Genomic DNA, 25,908 nt, shown 5'->3' on the forward strand with positions numbered 1-25,908 from the left:
ATGTGACCTCACAGTTTAGAAGTAGAGGAGCAGGAGGGAAGACAGATTCTCCTAGATCCTCCAGTGACTTGTCACAGAGGGGCCTCTACAAGTCTGTGCATGTTGTAAAGAACCTTTGGGGTCAGAGTGTAAATTAATAAAAATGTATGTATCAGCACCTTGATCAAAAGTCAAGGTATGCCATTAAAGCCCTGCAGTGGTGTGAGCTCTGCTCCCACTCTTGTGACACCTTAAAATGACCTCACCGGAAGTGAGAGGAAGAGTTGTATCTTCCAGTTCCCCCAGTCTGGCGGTTCTGTCCTAGGCAAAGGCGGCTAGCTCACTAGCAGTATCACAGAGGGCTTGGTAATGTCTGAGACTGAGCCGGTAGGTGCTTCAGCCAGGCTCTTTCTTGTTTGGGGGGGGGGTGTTGTTTGTTTTGTTTTTTGAGCACCATGTATAGACACTCTGAATATGGAGAGGACATCAGCTATAGAAGACAAATCAGAAAAGCACTCAGAATTAACTATAAGACATGGCCAAGAAGTTTTTAGGCTAAATAAAGACCTGTCAACTATTTTCAGTGTTGTTTAGCCAAATGGTATAACTGATAAATTTCTGCAGCAGACCTATATTTCTTGGGGATTTCAGTCTTCCTCTGTATGTGTAAGCATCTTCACTGCCCACCCTCAGTATTCCCCCTCTTAAAGTTACCCCTATCCTCTCTTCATCAACAAATGTGCTATATCTTCTGTTTCCATTCTGTGGTTCTCATGAGCTTAGGTACGCAACCTCCACATTCTCTACCTTGAAAACCTCAGCTCTAAAATTCCCCCCAACAATTGAGAAAATTTCCATTTGACATCACTCCATCCATCCATTCAGCTCAGTTTTCATTTGGCTATCAACACACTTCATATATCCAATATATATTTTTAGCTTTTCTATTTCACTCTGTCTGATCCACCTTCATAGTCTCTTTAAAAAAATCCCACTTTAAAGATAAGTCCCATTTTTTTTCCTACTTAAATGCTCATCAATAGATATCTTCCTTTAAGTTCAGGCTACCAGTACTGTGCCTGTATATTAAACAGCTGACCATTTGAACAATGTATTCATCTGACATTTTTTAGATATTTGCTGTTTCGGGCAACCCTAGGCTGCTCTTGGCCAGCAGTGTTCTCCTTTTAACCCTTTTCTTCTCCAGCCTCCTAAGTGTGTTTAGAGCAAGCCACCAAACATGTTCGTGGATGCAGTTCCTAATCTGTGTGGTCCAAACTGTTTCTATGCCGTTCTTGCTCATGCCGTTCTTGCCAAATGGATAGTTGAATTGTTCCTGGCATTCTTCATTTTCTTTACCCCCCCCCCCACTATGACCTCACTATGAAATATCCCCCACAGACTCATGTACTGGGGGTTTAGTTGCCAAATGAGAGGCTTTAGGGAAAAGGTTAGGCAGTGAAGACCCTGCCTTCATTGATGGGTTATTTATTTATACATTTAAAACCCAAATGGAACTGTCTTGGAGGAAGTTGTTCCCTGGGCTTTGGGGGCATGTTTTTTAAATGGCTCACACTGAACTTTTGCTGTCTTTTGCCTTTTCCTTGTTCTTCCTCTCCCCCTCCCCGTCTGCTTCCTGGTCACTGGGTATTTAAGTAGCCCCTGTGGCCCCGCTACTGCTTGGGTATCTACTCTGTGGCCCATTTCTACTGTCCTACTGTCTGCCACGCTGTGCCCATCTGAATGGATCTGGCCACCTCTGGATTGAAGCCTATGAAAAGGAAGTAAACCCTTCCTTGCCACAGTTGTTTATGTCGGGTGTTGGCTGCAGCAATGAGAACTAGAACAGAGCGCATAGCCTTGCCCTTTCTTTTCTCTTGCTGGGAAAAAGCTTTAACATTACACCTTGCTAAAACTGTAAGCATCATCTGAGTTGACACATCTGGCAAGATTCCTGCGGTCTTTGCTCTTGTTCTGTTTTATTTGTTGCAAATCTGAAGAGTTTTCTACCCCCCAGCTCACATCTTATTACTTCCCCTGGGGCCTTGCCTCGCTCTCTGCTCTGCTGTAGGGAAGCCCAATAGCTTGCCCATAATCACATAGCTTGTAAGTGACAAGAGATAGTCTTCAAACCAAGCAGCCGTCTGTCAGCGGCATGTTTACTCCATGTGCTTATTGCCTTACCCTTGGTTGCTGCCTTCTCTCTTCCCTCATCTTCCAGTGCCCTGAAGGGATGCTCTGTCCTTGATTAAGTCCGTACTGATCACTTTTAAATCGTATTCAGTGTTCCATATAGTCCATCTACTACCTGAACTGATTCCCTCCAAGATGCTCTGTTCTAAAGACTTCTCTTGTGTACATCATCCTCAACATTCTAGCGGATTTGAATTCTATTGGTTGGACAGAAATAGCAGACGATAACTCACATTTCCTATGTAGTTGTTAGCTTTCGTAACCTTTGCATCTGACACAGTTTCCTTCGTACTGCTCTGTGAAATAAAGTGATAGTCCTTTTCCATGGCTAAGAGAAAATATTTACAAAATAAATGTGTTAAAGGATTCACTGAAACAAGAATTTATCTTAAAACAAAGAGACTGATTAGGAACCGACAATAAAAGACAAACCCCAAATTTTAAATAAGTCAAAGCTCTGAGCAGATGCTTTGCCAAAGAGTGGCAAATAAATAAATAAATAAAACCAATGATTATTAGAAAACCACAGACACACCCTCTTCCAACATACTTGAATGATTCAAGCTAAGAGCTAACAATATTAAGTGTTGATAAACATGTGAAATGATAATCGCCGGTGCCAGTGTGGGTGAGAAAGGTCCAATGATAATGTCAACTGTGAAACTATTTGGTGGTTTCTATCAAGAGTTAAACACGCGTCAGCATGTTTAACGACGATCCAGGAAGCATACTCGGACAGCATGTGTGTTCACACCAAGATTCACGCTCAGTTGCTCAGAACAGTTCTAGTCAAAACTGCCAAGAGCTTGGCAAAGCAAGATCCTCAGCAGCTAGTAAATGGGGTAAATAAATGGCATTATCAAATCTCATTATTCAATAGTGAAAAGGAATGAATTACAACACCTGCAACTATGCGCACGCATTGCAAAGATACCATGTCGAGTTAGAGCAGGCCTGCACAAAAGGTTATTTATGTCCTACTTTGCTTTCTGTTGCTGCGGTGAATACAAGTGCAACTCAGGAAGGAACGGTTTATTTGATCTTATTTGTCCATAGAGGGAAGTCAAGAAGTCAAGGCAGGAACTAAAGCAGAGACTATAGAACACTGCTTACTGGCTTGCTCAGTTTGCTCTTCTTATTCAACCCTGGACCACAGAACCCCAGGGGTGGCACCACCTATGGTGGGCTGAGTCCTCCCACCACAATGTTCTTTAATCAACAACATAAATGTCCCATAGACTTCCCTATAGGAAATCTGATGGAAACATCTTCGCAATTAAGGTTTCTTCTTCCCATAGGACACAGGTTTATGTCAACCTGATGAAAACCAACCAGCACTACATACGCCATACATACACGCAAACATACATACATAACGGGAAACTTTGCACTGACAAAACCACTTAAATAAGAGGGTATTTGTGAGAAGCAGTACAGCTGTACTCTAGCCCAGTGATGGGAGGAAAGAATCCAGTGTAGAAAATAGGAGGAATCGTGGGCAGTGATGAAAACGCTACCATGATGGCCAGCTCTATAAAGCTATAAGCCAGAGGTCACATGTGGCTAGATTTTGTTGGAACCATTTGGAGCCCTGACCTCCAGCTGCTCTTCCCTGCTAGAGATCTTTACTTTCCTTCTGATTTGAGCTACTGAAAGCTGTGTCAAAGTTGTTTACCAGCTCTGCTTCACTAGCACGGGTTGCCTTGGCATTGAGGATCAGAGAATAAGGTTTTCACCTGTTGGCCCACCTGACTGTTGGGTATATAAGCCTCCATGGGGCTATTGAATAGGGGGCTTCTTACCAGTGACTTAGAGGTTCGTGTCTCTACCTCTCTGTGTGTCTTTGTGTGTTTCGATCTCCAGCCCCTTGCCCGAAGCTCGTGAACTGTATGGTAGCACATACAGATACTTCAATGAAATAAATAATTAGAAACAGAGAGGTGAGACTATTAGACAATAATCAGCAACTTCAGACTCCCTCCAACCTCATTATTTTTTCTTCCCAGTCCCCAGCCCACATTCCTCTACAGCTCTTACCCTGTGCTGTGCAGCGGTTTCCTCTGAGATCAAAACATTCCATCTTGCAAGCAAGCCCCTTAAACCAAAAGGCAAACGATTCAAAGTTGTTACAGGAAGGCCCTGAAACCAAGGAGGTCCTTTCCTCCCAAGAGTAAACAATACAGACTGCTCAGAGTCCTTCTCAGACAAGCCAAGCTGCAAAGAAACTCTGAGACCAGACCAGTTGCTTAGACAAGCATCCTGGAGAAGGTCTAGGCAACTGAATCACTTGGAAAAGACACTCTCCAAACCTAACCCACTGAGCTGCCAGCAGGCTGTGCAGTGTGGTTTAGGTCCCCAGCTTTTACAAGCTGGAACTCATGCTGGAGTGGGCTTTGTTGATGCAACTGTCTTTGGTCATTTTTGCTCCTCTAAGTAACCATTGTATTCCTGCAAGTAACCCCAATAAAACTCATTAGTTTACCAAGTTGGACTTAGCGGTATCTGTACTTTGGTCTGTCATGGGATCCCTATATGGAGTGAGTAGACTTGTGTATTGTGTTGCCCAAGGAATTCATTACAATGCTACACAACACCTTAATCTTTTCCATTTTATTCCCATATGGTGTCAGTGCTGCAAATAATTTATATTGCTTAATCATAGAAACTGACTTAAATGAACAGGATGGGCCCTATGGACTCACGTGTCACAGAGTCTCATGGCTAGATAAGCAAGGCTGTGTTAGAAAGAGCCAGAGCAAGCTATGCTATCATAATGTCGCCAGTGAGGAAGCACTAGCCAAATCAGAGTCTGGGGCTCTGTCACTTAGCCCTCCAGGTTAACATACTTGTTCCTTTGTCATTTCCACGGTCTGGATTTTCTGTTTCTACCTCACTGTCCTTAACATATAACTCTTCTTCATGGGCCACCCAAATACATTTTGGGAGATAAGTGGACTACAAATAAAGAAAGTGAAATTATAATAATAATGATAGAGCTTCTATGATAATGGCTCTAGTCCTATATATGGCAAGGGCTGGGGCAGTTTATACTCCATTTATAGTCCTTTCCCCAAAGCACAGAGGTAATTAGTATTTCCCAGTACCAGTGTGTCATGCTCTGAAATTATAGGAAGAGAGAAAGAGATTTTCTCATTGGTTTCTGTGCATATAAAATAAAGTTAAACTTATTTCTGCACTTGAGAATGTAGCCTGGTTTGACCTCTTAATTTGAGCACTTTCCTGCTCTTCTTCAGGAGTGGCAGTTGCCTGATGCACAGAATAGTTCCTGGTAGCCCTTCCAGATCCTCTATACGCCACACCACTCCTTTGGACTGCCTCAGTGAGCATCTTTTCCTCTACCATCTGTTCTAAGATGACCCTGAAGGTTCTAATGGAGCCCTGGATGGTGGGATGAGAATTAACTGAGAGATTTATCCCCCTGGCTCCCCCTATGCCAGTTTACAAGTTAACTGAACTTCTCTTTCAGATGTCACACCGCTGAGAGGTCCTTCTGTCCTCTCCTGACTGTAGTGATGGGCTCTAGTTTCCAGGGAGTGTTCCCTACCCAGCCCTGCACTACAGTGACTGGCTCTAGGTTCCATGGAGTGCTCCCTCCCCTTCCCGCTGCAGGACTAGGTGTGGTAAGGAGAATCCCAAAGTGTCTTGTTAGAACTCGTCTGTTTCCCCCAGGAATGCCACGGTGCATCGAATGGTGGCCCCAAAGTGATATGTCCACATCCAAACCCCAGACAGAAACCGCGACAATCACCATATTTGGAAAAAAGATCTTTGCAGGGATGATTCAGTTGAGGACCTTGAAATGAAGGGGTAATTCTTAGCTGGCTGGGTGGGCCCTAAAGCCGGTGATGAGTGTCACTCTAAGGAAAAGGTTAAAGGAGATTCGCTCTGATGGTGCGGGCAGGGCAGAAGATAACAGGAAGAAAGAGCCTGCAGAGATAAAGTCACGAGTCAAGGACGTCCAGTGATGCCAACAGCTACTAGGCCCGGAAAGGATTTCCCCTTGAGCCCCCAGAGGTACTGCAGTCCCCGGAAGCTTCAGTCCCAACGTCTAGCCTGCAAGTAAGGAGAAGATGCATTTCTCTTGCTGTAAGCTATCAATTCCGTTGTGAGTTGCGACAGCAGACTTGAAAAACCTATGCACCTGCCTATACCTTTCTTTATACAGAGACCCTCTTAAAGCTCTTGCCAATTGCAGATTGCGCACTCTGCTCCTCCGGTCTCCTGGCAAGACTAGGGGGATATGTCTGGCAATGAGTGAGTGTCTCATCACCACACCTATCAGCTCTAACGGTGTCCTGGTAACAGAAAACGAAAGTCGGTGTTCATCACGCTCGTTCTTATTAAATAGGCTTTAACTTTAGAGACGCTCATCGCTTTCTTCTCAGCGTGCTTTAGGTCTACATGAATAAGATGCTATCATGGGGGATCATGGGGATAGGCTCTGTAGTAAAGAATTGCCATTTTAAAAATGTTTTGTGAAAGTTATTGCTCAGTGGGAGTTGATATTTTAAAATAAAACTGTCAGTTTCATGAATAACCATTTTTATTGCTAATTTCCACAACAATGGCTCTCATAAAGAATACAATCACTAGGTGGCCTTCTAAAACAATCGGGGTCCTAACAAGACAGTGGCGCGACTGTTGCTTATTTTCAGAAAGAGTCAGGGCACATTTGCGAGGAGAGAAGAGCATTAAGACCAATAATGGGAGCTCGGTGGGAGCAAAGGTGGGAGAAAAAGCAGAGCACCCGGGGCGGCACGCAGGGGAGCCAGGTGAGTTCCTGATACTGAAAACCCTGCTTTTCAACAAGAGCTCCAGAGTTCAGAGCCATAAGTGCTAATTAAAGAACGCAGGCCCGGGGACTTTCAGGAGAGTGCCTGGGATACAAGCCAGCTCAGGAGGGTCTGCTGACTACTGATAAGGGTCTAGGGTGCTGGGTCAACTTCCTAATACACAAACACTGCCTTTTTCAGAGCGGTGGCTTTGGTCCTGGCTCCGCACTTTAACTCCTGGGAGCTTTTAAATGTTGCCAGCACAGGAAGGGCCACCCCAGACCAAGCAGGTCGGGGGGTTTGAAGGAATGGAATCCAGGCAACGCCAAGGTAGAAATGTTTCTAGGATTTTCTAACGCACATCCACAACCGACAGCCACCGCGGAGGGGTCGAGCGAGCGAGTCAGCCTAGGCTCAAATCCAACACACTTGCTGTTTCCACAGAAAGAGCTCTTGGAAACAGCTGCATCCATTTGCCGACCAGCCTCCTGTCAATGGTCACTCTCAAGTTACAGCAGTGGGGCGGAGTCCTTGCCGAAGGCCATGTGACCGCGAAGATGAAAACAGTAAGTCTCTAGCTCTTTCTAGAATGAATGCCCAACTCTTCATGGAAAGCGTCACTACTACTTAGCTTTACTGCCTTCAATGTTTTTTTAAAAAACTATACCTTTATAGTTGGAAGCTGTCTTGTATGTTTTAAGGCCCCTTATGGCATCCTCCACCTTTGCACTATGTGGCAGTAGGACCCTGTCACACCCAGCTTTGATAATGAAAATGCCAAATATCGCATGGTGTACAAATTACCCCAGTAGAGAAACATACTCTACCACACTGAAAAATGGATAGTCGCTTGTTGTTGTTCATGGTAGATAGTTCTAGAAAAAGTCACTACACACAGATTAGTGAAAGCTTAGCCATGGTGCCTAAGGAAAATACAGCGTCAATGCATTCCTCATTCTCACAATTTCCTTAATCGATCAGCTCACACTCCTGCTTTCTGCATTATTTAAAGTTGTATTCAATACGCATTTCCTTAAAGTAATTAGATACAGCGTTTCATTATAATAACATATCAGTCTAGAGGAGGTTAACATTTTCCTCACCTAGCCAAACGTACTGTAAATTTCGTAGGTTGTAGCCTCCCTACTTACTATCACTGAACGCACAAATCCAGCCACTTTCCATAGCTTTATGGCTCACTAGGGATGGTGCTTGAGCCCCGCTTAGCATAGACTCAAGTGCAGATCGGTCGACTCCTTCATTTCTCCAAAAATGCAATATCTCTGGTTCATTAGCACCGCCCCCGCTGCTGACAGTGTAAACGCATGGCTGGATGAAACTTGTGACGCTTGGATTGTCTCCACGCCCTGCAATACAGCCGTCTTGCCACTAGGAACTCTAGACAGCCTTTTAGCAAAATCCTTGGGGTCACATCGAAGGTGAATGTCACCAATTAAAAGCCCAAACCTGAAACACAAAAGAAAAAGGAAAGAAAGAGGATTTTTAAAAGGCAATGAATAGCGAAAAGGGCAGCAAGGGCAGGATGAAGCCAGCAGGCAGAGCTGTGCTTTGTGGGCGGGGACTCAAGCTCGTGGCACTCTTCAGGGGTCTGCAAATGAGGCGAAAGTGCCACAAATGTGGATTTGGGGATGACAGAGGAGCTGAGTAGATGGACTGATAGTGAAGATGTGAGGGTCTAACACCAAACTGTCAGAGTTTATTTATCACGTTCTTATACATAGGGCATTTGGTAAACAGTTACGTAGTAGATTAAAAAATAATGAAAGCAAGTGTCCAAATATGCCACGATCTTTTAAACTTAACAGTTCTTAGGTGTCACATAAAGAACGGGATGATGTTTTCAGAGTCTTCGTGATCTTTTTAAAGCGATCTTATTATGTTTATTGTATGGATATGGTAGCCTGCATGTATTTTAAACACCATATGTGTGTCTGCTGTCCTCAAAACCAGAAAAGGGCACCAGATCACTGGGAATTGGAGCTACAAATAGTTACGAACCAGTGTGTAGGTACCGGGAGCTGAAGTTGGATCCTTTGCAAGTGTTTATGTTCATAAACACTGAGCCATCTCTTTGGCCCAGGGCCTAGTGATTTTTGTGGACCACTCTGTGTTATCCAAAGAAGTTTTCAACTTAGCAACTTGTTAAAAGTATTACGGTCACAGATGAAACCCCAAAAGTGAGTGGAGAGTAACCAGTGAAAGGCAGGAAGAATGCAGGTTGGCTTTTGCTCAAGAAAGTTTGGAGCTGTGACCTTTTAATGCAGTTCCTCATGTTGTGGTGACCCCCCAGTCATAAAATTATTTGTGTTGATACTTTATTATTGTCTGAGTCTGCTTGTTCATTTCTCGGCCACACAAGACTCCCGAAATAATCACACAGAAATCTGTTTCAATTGCAATACTGCTTGGCCAATAGCTTAAGCATATTTTTGGCTAACTCTTATATGCTAAACTAACCCATCTTCATTAATCTGTGTATCGCCACGTGGCTGTGGCTTACCAGGTAAAGTTCCATTCCTGTTGTCTGTCTCCAGAAGGGCTACATGGCGTCTCTGACTCTGCCTTCTTTCTCTATGTATATCTCTTCCAGCCTGGCTGTATTCTGTTAAGCCATTGACCAAAAGCAGCTTCTTTATTAACCAATAAAAGCAACACATACACAGAAGGACTTCCCACACCACTTTAAAACTGTCATTTTGCTACTGTTACAGATCATAATGGAACATCTGTGTTTTTTCATGGTCCTAGGGGACCCCTGTGAAAGGTTTGTTCGAGCCCAGAGGGATCATGACCCAAAAGTTGAGAATCACTGGTTTAGAAGATGGAAAGCCATCACCCATCCTGACCTATACAGTTCTGATCAGACTAGGCTAGCCCTTTTCCCTCAAGAAGAATAAGAATAACCCCTGAGACTCTTCATGGACGGTAACTGCACTTCACATGGGACCTTGGACCAATAAACGGTAAATTTCAGTGGTCCACATGTCACCCAAGACTGTCTGTACTACCTGGAATACAGATATCATTTGAATGCTTCTTATTCTCTTGACAATTATTTTCAAACATAGTTCTTACTAATGTCCAAGATAGTGATAGCAGCCACATGCTGAGACCTAGCCTCTTAAAATTATCATAGCTAATATAGGGTGTCCTGTTACTATTCTAAGGGATTTTTACATAAAAATGGATTTAACAACTTATGAACAGGAAGGATTATCATCTTCTTTATCTTGTAGTGAGGAAACTGAGGCACAATGGAGATTAAGTGACAGAATAAAAGAGTAGATTACTGAATTTACTCTGAAAAGAAAAAGGGAAAATATAAATATGATAAAAAAGGAAGATTATTGAATCTACTTTTAAAAAGCAACTACTAGTTTTAAATGTTTCAGCCAATGGCTTAGTAAAGAGTAAAGCCAGGTGGGAAATCTGAACAGAGATATAAAAAGAAAGTAGGCAGAGTCAAAGAGATGCCATGTAGCTGCTGAAGGATAAAAACGCTTGGAACTTTACCCACTAAACCATAGCATTAAGATTTAAGAGCTAGCTAGAAATATGCTTGAGGCATTGGCCAAACAGTGTTGTAATTAATATAGTTTCTGTGTTATTATTCCTGTTTGGGCATCTGGGAAACAAACAAGTAGTCTCTGTCTACAAAAGGACTAGACATTGCTGATGTATTTAATGCCTTCATATTTGTATATAGTTATTGTACTTATTGCGTATAGTTTTCTTATATTAGTTATAGTCTTCTTTTTTATTTTAGACAAGAAGGAGAATTATAGTGTTATGTCATTTATGTTTGTATAAATAAAAGCTTGTCTGAAGGTCAGGGTAAAGCAACCACACTAGTCAACCATACAGGCCAGGCATTGGTGGCACACACACCTTTAATCCCAGCAGCCACACTAGTTAGCCATAAAGGCTGGACAATGGTGGTGTACGCCTCCAATCCCAGCACTAGTGAGGAATATAAGGTGGGATGAAACAGGAACTCGCTCTCTTTCAGTCTGAAGATTTCAAAGAGATAAGAGTTTCTCTAGTGACTTGGCTGCTTTTCTTTTCTGATCTTCAGGTTGAACCCCAATATCTGTCTCTGGGTTTTTTATTATTCATGCCACAGTTAAGTAGCTTTACCCTGTGACCACGCAGCAGTTCAGTATAGGCTCCATAATAGCAACATGAAGGTAATGGTTGCAGCAATGAGTGTTCTAATTAGCACAGTTGTGGTGATCATTTCAAAAGGAAGGTAGATAAAAAAAAATCACATTTCACACTGAACATGCATGTCACTGTCATTTGTTTATAGCACCTCAATAAAGCCAGAAAAATTAAGTAACTAAGCAAAGAACCAGTGTAATTCTGACTCCAGACCTGAACCTACCAAAAGCAGGTGTATATGCACTGTCAAGAGACTGTGCTGTAGCTTCATGCAATCAGCAAATTCATCTTGCATTAGATTTCCTGAGTCTGCAGACCTATTAACCAATTAGTAGTATTTGCAGATCATCTGGCTCCCGGATACTCATAAAATACAAGATTTCAGTGCCCTTGGGGAGTCTGTAGATAGTCTACCAGAGTCTATGAGAGAGATTTACTCTTGTCTGTGTTGTCTTCATCTCTTTTTGTGTCGTCTTTGCTCTATCTCACTAATGTTACCTCTCAAAAATTGGTTAGAGCATGCGACCTAAGGTATGACTGATTTAATAATTTCATAAGTCAAGGGACAAGAACAAGACAAGTTGAGAGGCGCTCTTTCCTTCAGAACGGAGTTATCATTCTGGAAATCTCAGAAGGTGCTGTGGCATGAATGGAGAAACCAATTGTTCCGACAAAGACATACTTTATTACACAGAAACAAATGACTTCAGAGAAAAGAGAGCTTCCGACTGTGGCTGCCAGAAGAGCCCAGAAAACAGATTCTGTTTGGCTCACAACAAAATTAATCATGTGCAGAATGGTTCGATCGCATCGACGTTTCTTATCTAGTACCTGTGGCTGCATATCCGTTTCAGTACAGAAACAAGCAGACAGAAAGGCAGGGGTGAAAGGGATTTCTACATTTTTGTTCACAGTCTTTAAGACAGAAATTTGATGAGGAAAAAGAAATGAGGAAAACCGGCCTATCAGAATGTTGATACTGGAGGAAAAGAATCTGTTTTGTAGGTTGACTTATTAAGGGGACTAGGCTAAATGAACGCAATTGGTACCAGGCGCTGTGAAAAGGCAGGTCTGGGGAGAGCCTCCTAGAGAAGTGAGGGCTGTGAACTGGAGCCTGGGCAGCAGAGAACACAGGCAGATGACAGCGAAGGGACACTCATCGGGTAGGGGTTAAATCACCACTTCTGTCCTTGACTGCTCTTCATCTTTTCAAGCCTCCTCCAATTTTCAGCTTTCTGATTATCTATTATCTATGTGTCTATCTAATATCTATCTATCATCCATCTATCACCTATCTAAGTATCTATGTATATATGTATGTATGTATCTACCTACCTACCTATCATCGATCTATCTGTCTCTCTATCTAGGATCCATGCACATGCGTGTATGAATGCATACATGTAGAGATCAGCAGACAACTTAGGCTGTCATTTCTCATGCTTTTCAATGTCAGGATTATAAGCTTCAACCACAGCAATTGGCTTAAAGACAAACAAACAAATAAGCAACAACAGAAAACAAAACAGGGGTCCTGAGGATCGAACTCTGTTCCTCATGCTTGCAAGGCAAACACTTTATCGACTAAGCTATCTCTCCTGCCTAACTTTCTTGTATTGGAAGGAACTAAAATAAAAGCTGATGGGAAGCAATTAGCAGAAAATGAACGGAACAATAGGTAGTGGTTTGTTTTCTCTTTAAAGCTGTCTAACCTGACTTGACAACAATAGAATTGAACTCGGTGTGTGGACGGGGTGGGGGGTTGTCACTACTGTGTACCTTAGATATAAGCTAATTCCACTGGAGCAAGAAAGAAGTCATTGGGATGAGTAAGCCTCTTAAACACCATTTCTTTCTAGTCAAATGTCTCCAGACACTTAACATCTGTATTTACACTTTTAAAACTTGAGACTATTCATAGAAAGTATATGCTAGGATAGCTAATGCCACAGAAAATAGGAAATATATTTGTCTCTTTAATCTCTACTTACTATTTCTTTACATTTAAATTCATGAAGGATGTCTACAGGATTAGACACAAAGTTTAAGAGATGTGCAGAGCTTCTCCATTCATAGAGTAAGAAGTAAAGTAGACATGTGGGTAGGTTCTGAAATGGAGTTGCTGAGCGAATAAGGGACACTCCCAGGTCCTGCATCTTGTTAAATATAGTCTCATCTGTCTGGCCCAGCTGGGGTGTGGCCTCAGAGGGACTAGAACAAATGACTGCACACACGCCTGACTTCTGAGGAAACCATGATTCTAGCAGTGTCTGGAGTAGGACACACGCCAGTAGATGAGAGAAACCCCTTCTGAAATTCCGCTAGCCACCAGAATCTGTAAAGTAACACGGTCTTCACTCCTTTGGCTTTCTGTAACTGAACGCCACCTAGAATCTATGACTAGCATTGTTTGGCACAGGCATTGTGGCAGCCATGATCATACCACAAAGGGCTAAAGATATTCACATGCTTTTGAGAGTAGCTCTTCACTTTGAGAAAGTGAACCTTCTGAAGATCCACGGAGAAGGTTGCTTTTTAAGGGAATTTGTTTTCTTTGAAAAAAAATCATTTAGTCTTTCCTTTGCTTTCTTTCTTTGACTATATGCTAATTTTCGAAAGCCAGGTAATTCTTGCTATTTAAATGTCACTGAGATATATTTGAGATTTTTTTCAATGACTGAACATTTAGCAAGCGTATCTATTGCACCATTTCTACAAGGATAACTGTAAAACTCTACCATGTGGGACAAGCACATTTAAAAGAAGAAATGGAATGGAAGCGTGGTTTGGCAGTAGTGTTGCATTTGACTTTGATCCCAGTAGCACATAAATAAATAAATAAATAAATAAATAAATAAATAAATAAATAAATAAATAAATAAATAAATATGGAAGGAAGGAAGGAAGGAAGGAAGGAAGGAAGGAAGGAAGGAAGGAAGGAGAAAAGAAAAGATACAATGAAAGGAATATCACATGAGAATTATGGAACCTGAAGCTGAAATGCTGTATTTTTTTATTGTTACAACAATCTAAATCTATCAGTAGAAGCTTCCTAAAGATAAGGATGGCTAGAAAGAAAATGTTATAGAAGTGCACTTACTAACTTCCAAACTAATTATGAAATTAAACCGAAAAGTCATGTCTTTGTTTACTCTTTGCTTACAGTGAAATAAGGCATTAGGCATTGAGTGTAAATTCAATTCCAGTCCTGATTTCTCTACCCTGAAGCTTTGGCGAGATGTAATCTTAGATGTAACCTTACACAGAGCTGTCCTGTCGTCTGCCAATTCAAACCTAGTAACCTACATAGCAGGGAGATTGTGGGGATTAAGTGAGATAACGTTCTGTAAGTGGCTGACATTGTGTGAGACACACCAACTGTAAGACATGAAAGTCAAACGTGAACCAACAAGAAAACGACAGAGTAGAAATGGATAGGCATACTTTGCCCATTCTGTGCCAGCTCCAGTTACCCACAGGCTTAGTAAGTGACAAAATAAGTTGGCAACCCAGAAATGTACAGCCACTCTAGTCTTCTTGCACAGCACAAAGAGGTGCTGGCTCTTTCCTCTCAGAACAGAAAAGGACAGCCTTTCAAAGAGTGGGGATACCCCAATTACCATGCACACTATAACCCCACAATTGCATTACCTAGGCATCTAACTTACTTCATTCTAAGCACCAGGATGCAGGGCTGTCCTTCTGAGCACTAGGTTAGGTTCCCCCCTTTACGCCCAGCATTCTCCATGTCCAGAAAGTATCATCACAAGCATGTTGACAACACGGGATTACTTGCATTTCGTTATCACGGGTGTGTCGATCACAGCATATACCAAGTGCAGAAAGTCCTGATGCGGGGGGGGGGGGGAGATGGTTTACAATCACTGCATTCTCCATCGTGCGTGCAGGAAATGGAAACAATTGACATTTATATGAGATGGAATTTAGCTCTCTAGACAGATTTACAGTCTTGCTTATGCTCCAATATCCATTAGAGGGAGAGGGTTACAGACGTAGAAAGGTTCATGCAATCCTCAGAACATAATTTGATGGAGAATAATATCCCCCAAAGTGCAGGGGGACAGCTTAGTAGCAATCTAATTGAAAGCCACTACACTAGGGTGACTTTTAGATCCCCAGTGTTGTTCACTGTCTCCTTTTAGGGACAAAATGAAATTGGGAAAATTCTCAGTTCTGGGAAGATAGAAAATATGACATGATTATTAACACTTAAAAATACAAGGAGGAAATTTAAAGTGTTTATAGAGGTATGTGTGAAACAAAGCATTTTAATAGAAAAAATGAGAAGGAAGCATTAACTGATGTTCAGAAATTAAAATAGTCCCTACTGACGCAGTAGGAGGAATGAGAAGACAGATATAAAGGCAAATAAAGGGACTTAAGGTCATGGTGGAACAAGTCAAAGATACTCATGCATCAATAGGAATTTGTCCTGCTCCCTTTCTAAATAGCAACATTGCACGGTAGTCCTTCAAAGGGAGGTAGACTGCAGGACCTTGGCAGAGCACATGAGATGACAGAACCCATTTGACACCCCGGAGTCTCCCACTGAATCACAAGGCGATCCATTACAGGAGACCTAGAGAACACATCGCACTGTTAGAAAATATTAAAAGATGAATATCCTGGGCTATTTAGTCAATGGAAAAGATGTCTAAGGAGTGACTTGTCTCGTGGGGCATAGACTAAATATTATCCTTGTTCTACAGGGATGAAGGTGTGTTCTTTATGACATAAATTACATTCTGAGCACCTAGAAGGGAGAGATTTCTTGGTAACAAAATTGTTTTAATATATATATATATATATATATGTGTGTGTGTGTGTGTGTGTGTGTGTGTGTGTGTGTTATTTAAGGAAAACATTATTCTACAAGGTCTAGAGGTCAATGGCAATTGAGGATCTCTGCCTTATGTGAACATTTGATATTAAATAAGATCATACATAGATGTTTAACTTAATTCTTGCATACTATAAACACTGCAGCTCTACTTCTTCCTCTGACCCATTGCTTTGTGTGTGTGCATTCTCTCCTGAGACGATCCCATCCTCTCTCTTAATTTTTACTACAACCCATACACCACGACTGACTCCCAAGTCTCGGTCCATCTTTGTTCTTTCCTATTAAACGGAAGCTCACAGATACCAATATCCACAGTCACTAGGATGTCTACTGGTATCTCAAAATCAGGGTGACTGTAACCCAAATAACGAAGAGCACGTCATATACCCTGTTCACAGTTGCCGGTGATGCAACCAACTTAAATATCCATCAGCAGACAAACGCACAGACCAAATGCGATATACGTATGTCTATGTAGCAGAATTCTATTCGGCCATTGAGAGGAATAAAGCACTGACCCTCTATTGCAAATGAATCAGCAAAGCAGAATGCCAAATGCAAGGAGACTGGCACAAAGGTCGAGTGATATATGGCTGTGTTTAAAAGAAATATTCACAATTAGTAAATCAAAAAGGGAAAGCAGACTGCTGGCTTTCATAGGCGAGGAGAAGAGGGGAACGGGGAACAAATGTCTAACGAGTAACCTTTGGAGTTAGCACCCATGTGACATATGGTGTTTACTGGATGAGCGGCTAGAGTGTGCAGAGCAGTTAAGTAATAGAAATGATCTTACTACACATTGCTGTGGTGATCAACCTCCAACACAACTTCTAACGTCCTACCTCCTGCATGTGTAGTCAGTCCATCGCCACGGTGTTCCTCCTAGGATAAGGCAGAGCTGCACGCATTTCACTTCTAAGATGAGGCTATCAGAGACACCACAGCTTCTGTCTTGGTGAGCCATGTACTTAGTCCCCTGCCCTGTCTGTCATTCCCTTTTGAAGCAGTTAGCTATCCTGTCATGAGTGAGTATTTCCACAGATAGGGACAAGCTAAGCAGGCTATCAACGAACAGCCTGGAACTGAATACGTAGGCTCCAGACAAGCTTTCAGGCAAGTTGTCCAAAAGATCTACTTGAGCTCACAAGTGACTCTGAGCCAGCTAAGGCACACCCTAAATCCCTGGCCCTCCAAAACCATCTGAAGGGATGCATGTTGAGTGGCTGAACTCAGGAAGCAATTATCAAACAGCAATAGGTAATTACTACAATTAGGATATAGCCCTTATGATTTTTATTGCATTCTAAAGATTCAACCTCGTTACACTATCACAAATGGGATTAAGTTTCAACACACGAATCTGAGAAACATTCAAACTATGGTGCTCTATGCTTTTCATTCTAAGTCATGATGAACTATTTGTAATTTTCGGTTACACTACAGGAGTAGATAACATACACACAGCCTAATCTTTTTGCCCAGAATCTTCCCAGCTTTAACTCTATGTCTTCTTTGTTTCAATCAGTCATATCCCTATCTTCTAGGTAGGTTCATATGAATAAAGTTCAGAGAACAGCTCACACTGGATGCTGTGGGAGAGGGGACCACACCCAAGAAAGAAAGTCTGAAGGAGAGAGTAAAAGTGAGCCAGGTGAAGAACTCTGAAAGGTGCCCGGAAGTCCAGAGCTGGTTGGATTTGCACAGTAAAAAAGCTGGAAGAAGCCAGAATGGATGGAAAAGGAGAACTTGACGACAAAAATAACTGTGCAGTCTTAGAAAGGGAACACGAGTCGGGAGTTGTGCTAAAAAGTCAGAACGATCAGTGCATCTCAGAATCCGGTGAGGCATGACCACTCTAAGAAGTCTTATATTCCTCTTCATGGTCTTCCAAAATGTACATCAGTATTTATAAACAAACCCCTCTTCTTTATCTACAACACACAGTGTTCAGGGCAATCTTTTGATGTTTAGTTTTGGCAGGAGTTTTGTATTGAGACAAAGTCTTGTTGTGTAGCGTAAGTGGCCTCAAGACGGCCATCCTCCTGCCCTCAAGTCTAAAGTGCTAAGGACTGTAGGCACAGAAAATAGCCCCTGGTTACTTTCAAGGTTTGCCATGTCTAACTCAGGGCTCCACAAAATAAGTCCAAGTACAAGCATGCGCAAACATCAGACCAGAAGATATACAGACAACCCTTCTGAAAGGCTGTGAAACCAACCAACCAAAACAAAATTCCCCGTTCATGACAAAAGCCCATCATTGATTCAGGACATTGCTTCCTTTCATCTGCATTACTGTTCTTCCAGCCCTCTAAGAACTGGCATCTGTGTGTGGCAGGCAGACTTTTGTCATGCAGAATCCTCAAGGCACTTCTCTTTAAGTGTTTTGTAGACATATCTCATCACGGAGTATGGAAGGAAGACAACCTATCAAACAGCAGTTTCTACTTTTTGCATAAAGTATTTTTTTTTCTCATGAGTCGAAGCCCCACGGATAGCCCACTAAGGCCTGAGCACAGGAGCTTTTTGCAGGAAAATGGCTAATTTTATCTGTCACTTATTTCGATACTCTCAGACAAATGGCATCAGAAGAAAAGGGCATTAATCTAAAATAATTTGTTTAGTCTGCTTATGATTTACTATAATAAAAATGTTTACCTTCTTTTATAAATGAAACTAATTTGAAGAGCCTAGAAAAACCAGTTTCTGCCTCCAGGTTGTCTTATTGCAGAAACACAACCTTCAACTTTCCACCCATGTAAATCCTTGCTGCTGATCCATCCTTACTAGATACCCCTGTGGGGACTTTCCCTCCATGGCTTAAAACTCCTAACCCAGGTCCCAGCCTCCTCCTGATTCTTTTGCTTTCTTTGTAGATTTTAACTGAGCTTTGCCACTATCTCAACTCTGTCACTATCTTTGACGGGAAGTCTCATGGAGCACAGACCAATTACACTGTCTTCCCAGTGTCTTGCTCTTAGAAAACGCTTCTTCAACACTGACTAAACACAAACCCAAAGGGAAAAGCACTCCGCTATTTGGTTAGTCCCTTCCAGAAGTCATCCAAATACCACGTTTCATCTGGAAACTTTCATGAGCTCCTTGCTCCAAATGTGGTAAGCACACAGAATATATTTTAAATACTTTGTTATTATTGTAATTTGTTTTTAAAAGCAATATGATTTAAAAATTTTCTTAAAGCAAGTCATGGTTTTCTTCACAAATGACTACTTAAAATCTGAACAAAATGTCATAGAAAACCTGGAACAACCTTAATATGCTAAAGAGAAAAGAAAAGGAAAAACACACCCGCAACTATAAAAGACTATTTGGGTCCAATAAATGTGACTAGGAGCTAATTCAATGGGCTCCCATTGAACAAAGATGGGAGCATCTACCAAAATGATGATGGCCAAGTCCTGAAGCCACCTAAATTGATAAAAGTCCATGAAATCAAGATGTTCAAAATGATGATCTTTAAATTTCCCTTTGGAAACAAAAGCAAAAACTGTTTTGAACTTCTCAGATGAAGGAAAAGTTATTTAAGTTAAGGAAAGAATTGGAGAAAGAACTCCATAGACACTTTCCAAATAAGTACCAGGCAGAATGCTACAAGTTTCTGCTCCTAGTGAAATACTGTTTGGTTAACTTCTGACTATTACACTAGCCCATGGATGGTTGATGGGGATCTTTATAATGAGTGAGTCAGGCTGATAGCCACCGCACTTCTAATAAACTTTAATACTATCACTAAGAACAAAACAGTCAGTCATCACATCTTTGATTGTCAGTCAGGGCACACACCTAGTTAGTTAGTTAGTTAGTTAGTTAGTTAGTTAGTTAGTTAGTTGGAACTAGTTAGTTCCCTCAAAGGGAATCTGCATCTAGTCAAACTTTCAGAGCTCAACCATCACTTAAAATACGACTGTGATGTTGCAGTCAGTCAGGTGAAAAATTCTATAGGACAAGTGTTCTAAATCCTTCAACAAATAACAAGCCATTTAAAAACTGATTGGGGTGAGGTTTTAGATGTTAAGATGCTCAGGAGCATATAAACCAAATTTAATATGCACCATCATTTCACTGAGACTTAAATAAGGGGATTTTTGACAGCAGAGGAAAAATGAGCAGTCAGTGGGAATTAATTGTTGTTAACAAATTTTTTCTAAATGTATTAGATGTGACAAAATTAGAGACTATTCTTATTTGTTAATGGGTGAGTCTTAAAATTACCTGTGAACTGCTGGTGTCAGTGATAGTCTTTAAATTACTCCAGGGAAATAAAAGTGGTGTGTGTGTGTGTGTGTGTGTGTGTGTGTGTGTGTGTGTAAACCTGCATGCATGCAAGTATGACAAAATAATATAAGTCCAAAGTAGGTGTTAGGAAAAGAAAGATTATTATTCTATTGTTGGCGCCTTTGCATTTGTTTGGAAGCAATGATACTTTTGCTTTAGAAATGTATTAGGGTGAGATATGGCATATATATATATATATATATATATATATATATATATATATATATATATATATGTACAAAAACACACACACAGACACACACAAAAGGTCTATGGACCACTCAAAAAGAATATACTGAAATATATTCCTAAACTTCTATAGTCCAGGTCATCTTTGGTTCCTTCCTGAGTACTCCTAACCTTCTGCCCTTGTGGAGAGAATCATTATTCTAAATTCTATGTTATTATCACCTATGTTTTTATTTATGCTTTAAAAATTATTTATATGCTTATTCTTAATACTGTTTTTCATTTTGCTTTTGAAGCTCATAAAAATGGAATCATGTTTTATATGTTATCTACTTGCTACTTCTTTTAAAATAGATTTAAAAAATAAGTGTGTGTGTGCATGCATGCATGTGTGCGCGCGCGCACGTGTATGTGTATATGTGTGTGTGTGTGCATGCACACATGAGTACGGGAATCCATGGAGGCCATAAGAGGGTGATGCGTCTCTTGTAGTTAGAGTTGCAGGTGGTTGGGAGCCAGAACTTGGATTCTATGAACAAAATTTAGATTCTCTGAAAGAATAGGGTGCACCCTTCACCACTGAGCCAACTCTCCAGCCACTTTCCTTGCTTCTAGGCACAGCACTAAACTTGAAATGATGTGGACTGATGCTTTTAATTGTAGTTATTTTCTTTTTGTCACCATGTACCTATATACCAAGGATTTTTAAACCATTGCAAGGTTGGTGGACATTTATTTTTAGTGTTGTGTGGATATTCCTTTGCACATCTCCTGGTGTGTAGAGGAGCCTATAATGTGTATGCACCTGCAACTGCGTTATAGGATACATGCAAATAAAGTTGGACAATGGCAAACTACGTTCTGCATTGGTGCATCTTATGCTTCTTCTAATATCCAATGCTCTTGATAATTTCCCTTCTCCCTCCTTCACCGGCTGTTATTATTTTCATAGCTCTTATTTTGTTTTTGCCAGTCTGCCAAAAAGAATAAAATGATATCTTATTGTAATTACCATATTACTAATTGACTGTTAGTATCTTTTCATATGTTGTTGAACATTTGTTGTTATTCCTTTATGAATACATATTTTTTAAAAAAAATCTTTTATTCTAACAAGTTGTTTCTCTTTTTCATATTGATTTTGAGTAGCTCTCTGTATATTATGCATATTAACCTTTTGTAGTTATTTGTAAAAGTAACTATTTTGTAGCTAATTTTCTTGCTCCTTCTACAAACCAAGAATCTCAATAATCTTGCATTCTCTTTTCCCTTATGAATCTTTCCCCACATCAGGACCTAGTAGCTACCCCTCTGTATTGTCTTCTAACAGCTTTGTGATTTTGGTTTTTACAAGTAATCTTCAATGCAACTGGAGAATCCCTGACTTTGATAATTGTGAGCCAGGGCTTTGGTTTCCTGTTTTCCATGTGGATAGCCAATTGACCCAGAATCATTTATTGAAAAGTTCATTTTTTTTCTGCCGACTGTCCTGAAATACTGGCTAGGTCATAAATCAAACATCTATCTAAGTCTGGGTATGCTTTTGGGCTCTTGAAAATGGACTGAATTTCCATCATCCAAGAGGGAAAAAATAGTAAGTAGAACCGTCTAACTTCTGCAATTTCCTATGTCTTGCAAACCAAGACCTACTGAGTTCTTTCTCAACTTAATTCTCCCCCAGCTAGTCACTCCTCCAAAAGCATTATTCCCAGTCTTTCTGGGCCTCTAGCACATCAGGTCAGTGAGTTTTTACCTTACAAACTAAAGCGTTCTCATGTTGAAACAATATGAGTAACGCTCACCTCGTTAGACAGGGCAACATCCTAACCCCATCCTGTTGTGCATTTCGTATTGTCTCTTTTTTAGCTAGAATATAAAAGTCTTCTGCAGGCAACTTCAGGGACCAATTAACTCCATTAAATTCTATCCGGTTATGTAGTGAAGTGAACCGCTGCTCGTCTGGGGCTGTCTAGAGCTGAGACAATTAGGAGATGGAGAGAAGCAGAAAGAGAGATTGATTTTATGTGTCACCGAAGCACGCTGCAACAATATGCCAGCGTGACTTTCAAAATGGCCTTAAAATATTCCAAACTCAGGGAGTTTCCTTGCTCCTGAGTGGGAGTTGACAGACTGTCTGGCAGCCTTAGAAAAGGCAGGGAGAACGTCTATATTGTGTCCTGTAATAACATTCTGCCCCTTTTCGGCATCTTCGCCTTAGGTTGACCCGCCGTTTGTTGTGTGGGGTGTGTGTGTGTGTGTGTGTGTGTGTGTGTGTGTGTGTGGTCTTCTCTATGCAAAGGGCATGATTTCACATCTGGGAAAACCAAACTGAAGGACACTAACCTTCCCAAGGTCACTTAGAAAATGAGTGCTGTGACCTGGTGTGTGGGTGGAACAGAACCCAGGTGTCCTGGCTCCAGCTTTGTGGTCCGGCATTGAAGCATTTTCCTTTGTGGGGGAAAAAAATAACCGGTCGGGGGATTTAGGGGAAGTGAGAGATTAATCTGATTTCCTCTCTCCGCCACCTTACCTCCCTTCTTCCTCACGAAAATTAAAAACTCGGGAAAGCCAGAGGTGCCTTCTAGGCAGTTCTTAAGCAGGGTCCACCAAACCAACTCCCACCCCCGACACAAAGCGATCGCGGATCCCAAGGATTCTGGGCGTCTTCTTGCGAGCCTGGGAGGTGAGGAGTGGTGGAAAAGTCAGCCCTCACCTCCAGCGGGTCCCGGGCTCGGCGGCGCCCAAGCCCCGCCCCCGACCGCCCTTCCCCCGCGGCCTCGGCAGCCAGCCCCTCTCCCCTCTCGTTGTCGGGCGCACCCACCCCAGATGTCGCCTGGCACCGAGCGCAGCCGCCGCCGCCGCCGTACTTTCCACTTGTATTGATCACTCCTAGCTCGGCTCAGCCTGCTCCGGGAGCGCAGCGCGGCCAGCGCGCCAGCCCTTGGCAGCTCGGGCACAGTCGGGCTCCCAGAGGAAACTCCTTGGGAGCGCCCTGTCCGGGGTGTCCTCTGCGCTCTGCAGTGTCTTTCTGTCTGCCTGGAAGGAGGAGGAGGAGAAGAAGGAGGAGGAGGAAGATCAGAAGGAGGAGGAGGAGGAGGTGGAGGAGGAGGACGTCGTCTGGTCCCGGTTGGGAGGTGGAGCAGCGGCAGCAGCAGCCGCCGAGGCAGCCGCCGCCGCCGCCTCCGGAAAGGGAGAGGCAGGAGAGATCGGGACTTGGAAACCCCAAAGTGTCGGCGACCCTGCACAGCAGGCTTCCTTCCAGCTTCATGGGCAAAGTGTGGAAACAGCAGATGTACCCTCAGTACGCCACCTACTATTACCCCCAGTATCTGCAAGCCAAGGTAAGGAGGCGCGGGGAAGGGTCGCCAAAGGAGGGGCTCGCGCCGGGCCGGGCTGGGGAGGGGCGCGCGGCGACCCCGCCGTCCCCGGGCGCAATTGCTGGGGTTGCTAACTATAGCGCTGGCCTGGGCAGAGCCGGGCTGCGCGCGGGGCGGCGGCTTCCCGGGGAGCAGATCGCGGCGATCGGGTTACAGAGAGTCGCGGGGCCGGGAGGGAGGGGAGCAGCGACTAGACAGGAAAGGACCGCCGGCCCCTTCCTGGCCGGCGAGGAGGGGAGGGTCTCTCGGCCTCGCGGCGCCCCTCGTCCAGCTAGGGCTAGCGGCTGGCAGACGCTTGGGGGCCCGCGGCAGGACCCGCTGGTGGCATGGCTTTCCGACCTCTCCAGGGCCTCGCCTACGGGCGGTAACTCTGGGGTCCCCGGGAGTGGCGCTCGGCACCCCCCACCCCGCCCCGCCCCGCGGGACTCCCCTCCAGCTCCCGCGCGCGCGACGAATGTGGCCGGAGGGGGCCGGGACCGTCTCCTCCCCGCCTCGGGCCCTGCGCGCCCTCCCCTTGCCTCTGATCTTTGTGCGGTGTGGCACTTCACCTGGTTACTGATTTCCACTTTTACGCTGGTGTTTTGGGTAGAAAAGTGGCCAAAGTTCACTCCACGTTCATTGATGTCCCTTTTAATCTTTTCTGTAGCTTTTACTTAGGGAGGGACGATGGGCAGATTTCGATGCGCAGAAGAAGTGACTTTGTATTTACTTTTCCCCTCTTTTTTTTTTAACTGTCTTATATGTTTACGACAGAGTGATTTTCAGTTCTGCTCAAAAGTGGCCTCGGCACACTCTTGGGTAAGGATAGCTGATGACATGTAGCCATAGAAATTATGGCTGGCTTTCCAGGGACCCCGCATACTTTGTTGATGGGCCTATGCTAATTTTACAACAGTTCGATCCCTCCTAAACTAATTTTTAAAATTATCTGGGTTCACGAAAAGCGCATTTATCCACCATGGAAACATCTGCGATAGTTAGGGAAAGCAGAAGGTGTCGGTGGGTACACTAGCCTCCTTTGGTAATTAACACCTAGCATGCCCTTCTAGATCACAAAAGAATCAGGTATGGATGCAGCGTTTAAACTTTTTCAGGGGATTGCTTGCAGGCAGATGGGTATTTCTGCCCTGGTACCAACAATCTGATTCAACCTTGAAAGCTTTCTTCCTTTCGGTGTGTGTGGTCCATGTTATCCTGTACCTACAGCATACCTTAGTGTTTGTCCATGGAAAAAGGACTTGTCAGCAGAGGCCAGACATTTCCCAGCACTCAAAGACCTCCTTGCGGCTCCCTCGCCATTCCCTCTTACCTTAGATCGCCAGGGCTGGTTAGGCACTGGCAACTGAGAGCACCACTGTTGGTCTCCATGAGGTTGTCATGTCATTGTTTTAAGAACTTGAGGGCGATGCTTGCCTGGCGTGTGAGTGTGTGTTTGTGTGTGTGCTGCCCGCACCCGTGTGCTATGCCGAAGCTGTTTGAAGAAATTCTGTAACGTAATCAATGTGCTACCTTTTAGATGTATTATATATTTAATGCGCTTATTTAAATTATGCAGTATTCCGGTGCCTGAAGGACAGTCTATTCAACACTTAACTCCATAAATTATAAATACACACATTCAGGTGAAGAAGAAGAAGAAGAAAAAGCCATGTTTCTATGCAACATTTGCCTTAGTAATTTTTATGTACCATTAGTAAGTTAGAAACCAAGTACATAGCATTTAATATAGCTAATGCAATGCCATTTGGCTTTTTTTTGCCCTGTAAATAATTGAGGAGAGAGAGAAACGGCAAGAGCCTGCTGGAGTAATTAGGGCTGGATCCCAGGAAGCTCTCGGGCCCATTTTCTGAAAGTGTGCTTCCTGCATAAAGCATTTAATATTGATTTGTGTTACAGTAAATGACAGTCTCAAAACAGATTTTGCCGTTTCTCCTATGAAATCTGAAATCCTATTACCCCAGCTCCCTTTGTTTCGGGAGGAAGGTGCGTCCTCAGTTGACCTATATAATGCGGTGTTTTAAAAAGTTTGGTAATTAAA

General features: G+C 42.8%; 1 protein-coding gene across 5 annotated transcripts in view; it reads left to right on the plus strand.

Annotated features, from left to right (window-relative positions):
* The first annotated feature begins 23,311 nt into the window (after positions 1 to 23,311).
* Positions 23,312 to 25,908, plus strand: part of Rbms1 (RNA binding motif single stranded interacting protein 1) — a 220,235-nt gene continuing 217,638 nt past the window's right edge. For 2 of the 5 annotated variants that reach the window (XM_075985069.1, XM_075985070.1), the window contains exon 1: positions 23,312 to 23,834. In XM_075985069.1, the coding sequence (XP_075841184.1) occupies positions 23,760 to 23,834 (75 nt within the window). In that variant the 5' untranslated portion in view covers positions 23,312 to 23,759. The remainder of the gene's footprint in view (positions 23,835 to 25,908) is intronic. The other 3 variants (XM_075985063.1, XM_075985064.1, XM_075985066.1) reach the window with 2 other exon arrangements.

The sequence above is a fragment of the Microtus pennsylvanicus genome, chromosome 9 (assembly GCF_037038515.1).
Source record: "Microtus pennsylvanicus isolate mMicPen1 chromosome 9, mMicPen1.hap1, whole genome shotgun sequence".
Lineage (NCBI taxonomy): Eukaryota > Metazoa > Chordata > Mammalia > Rodentia > Cricetidae > Microtus > Microtus pennsylvanicus.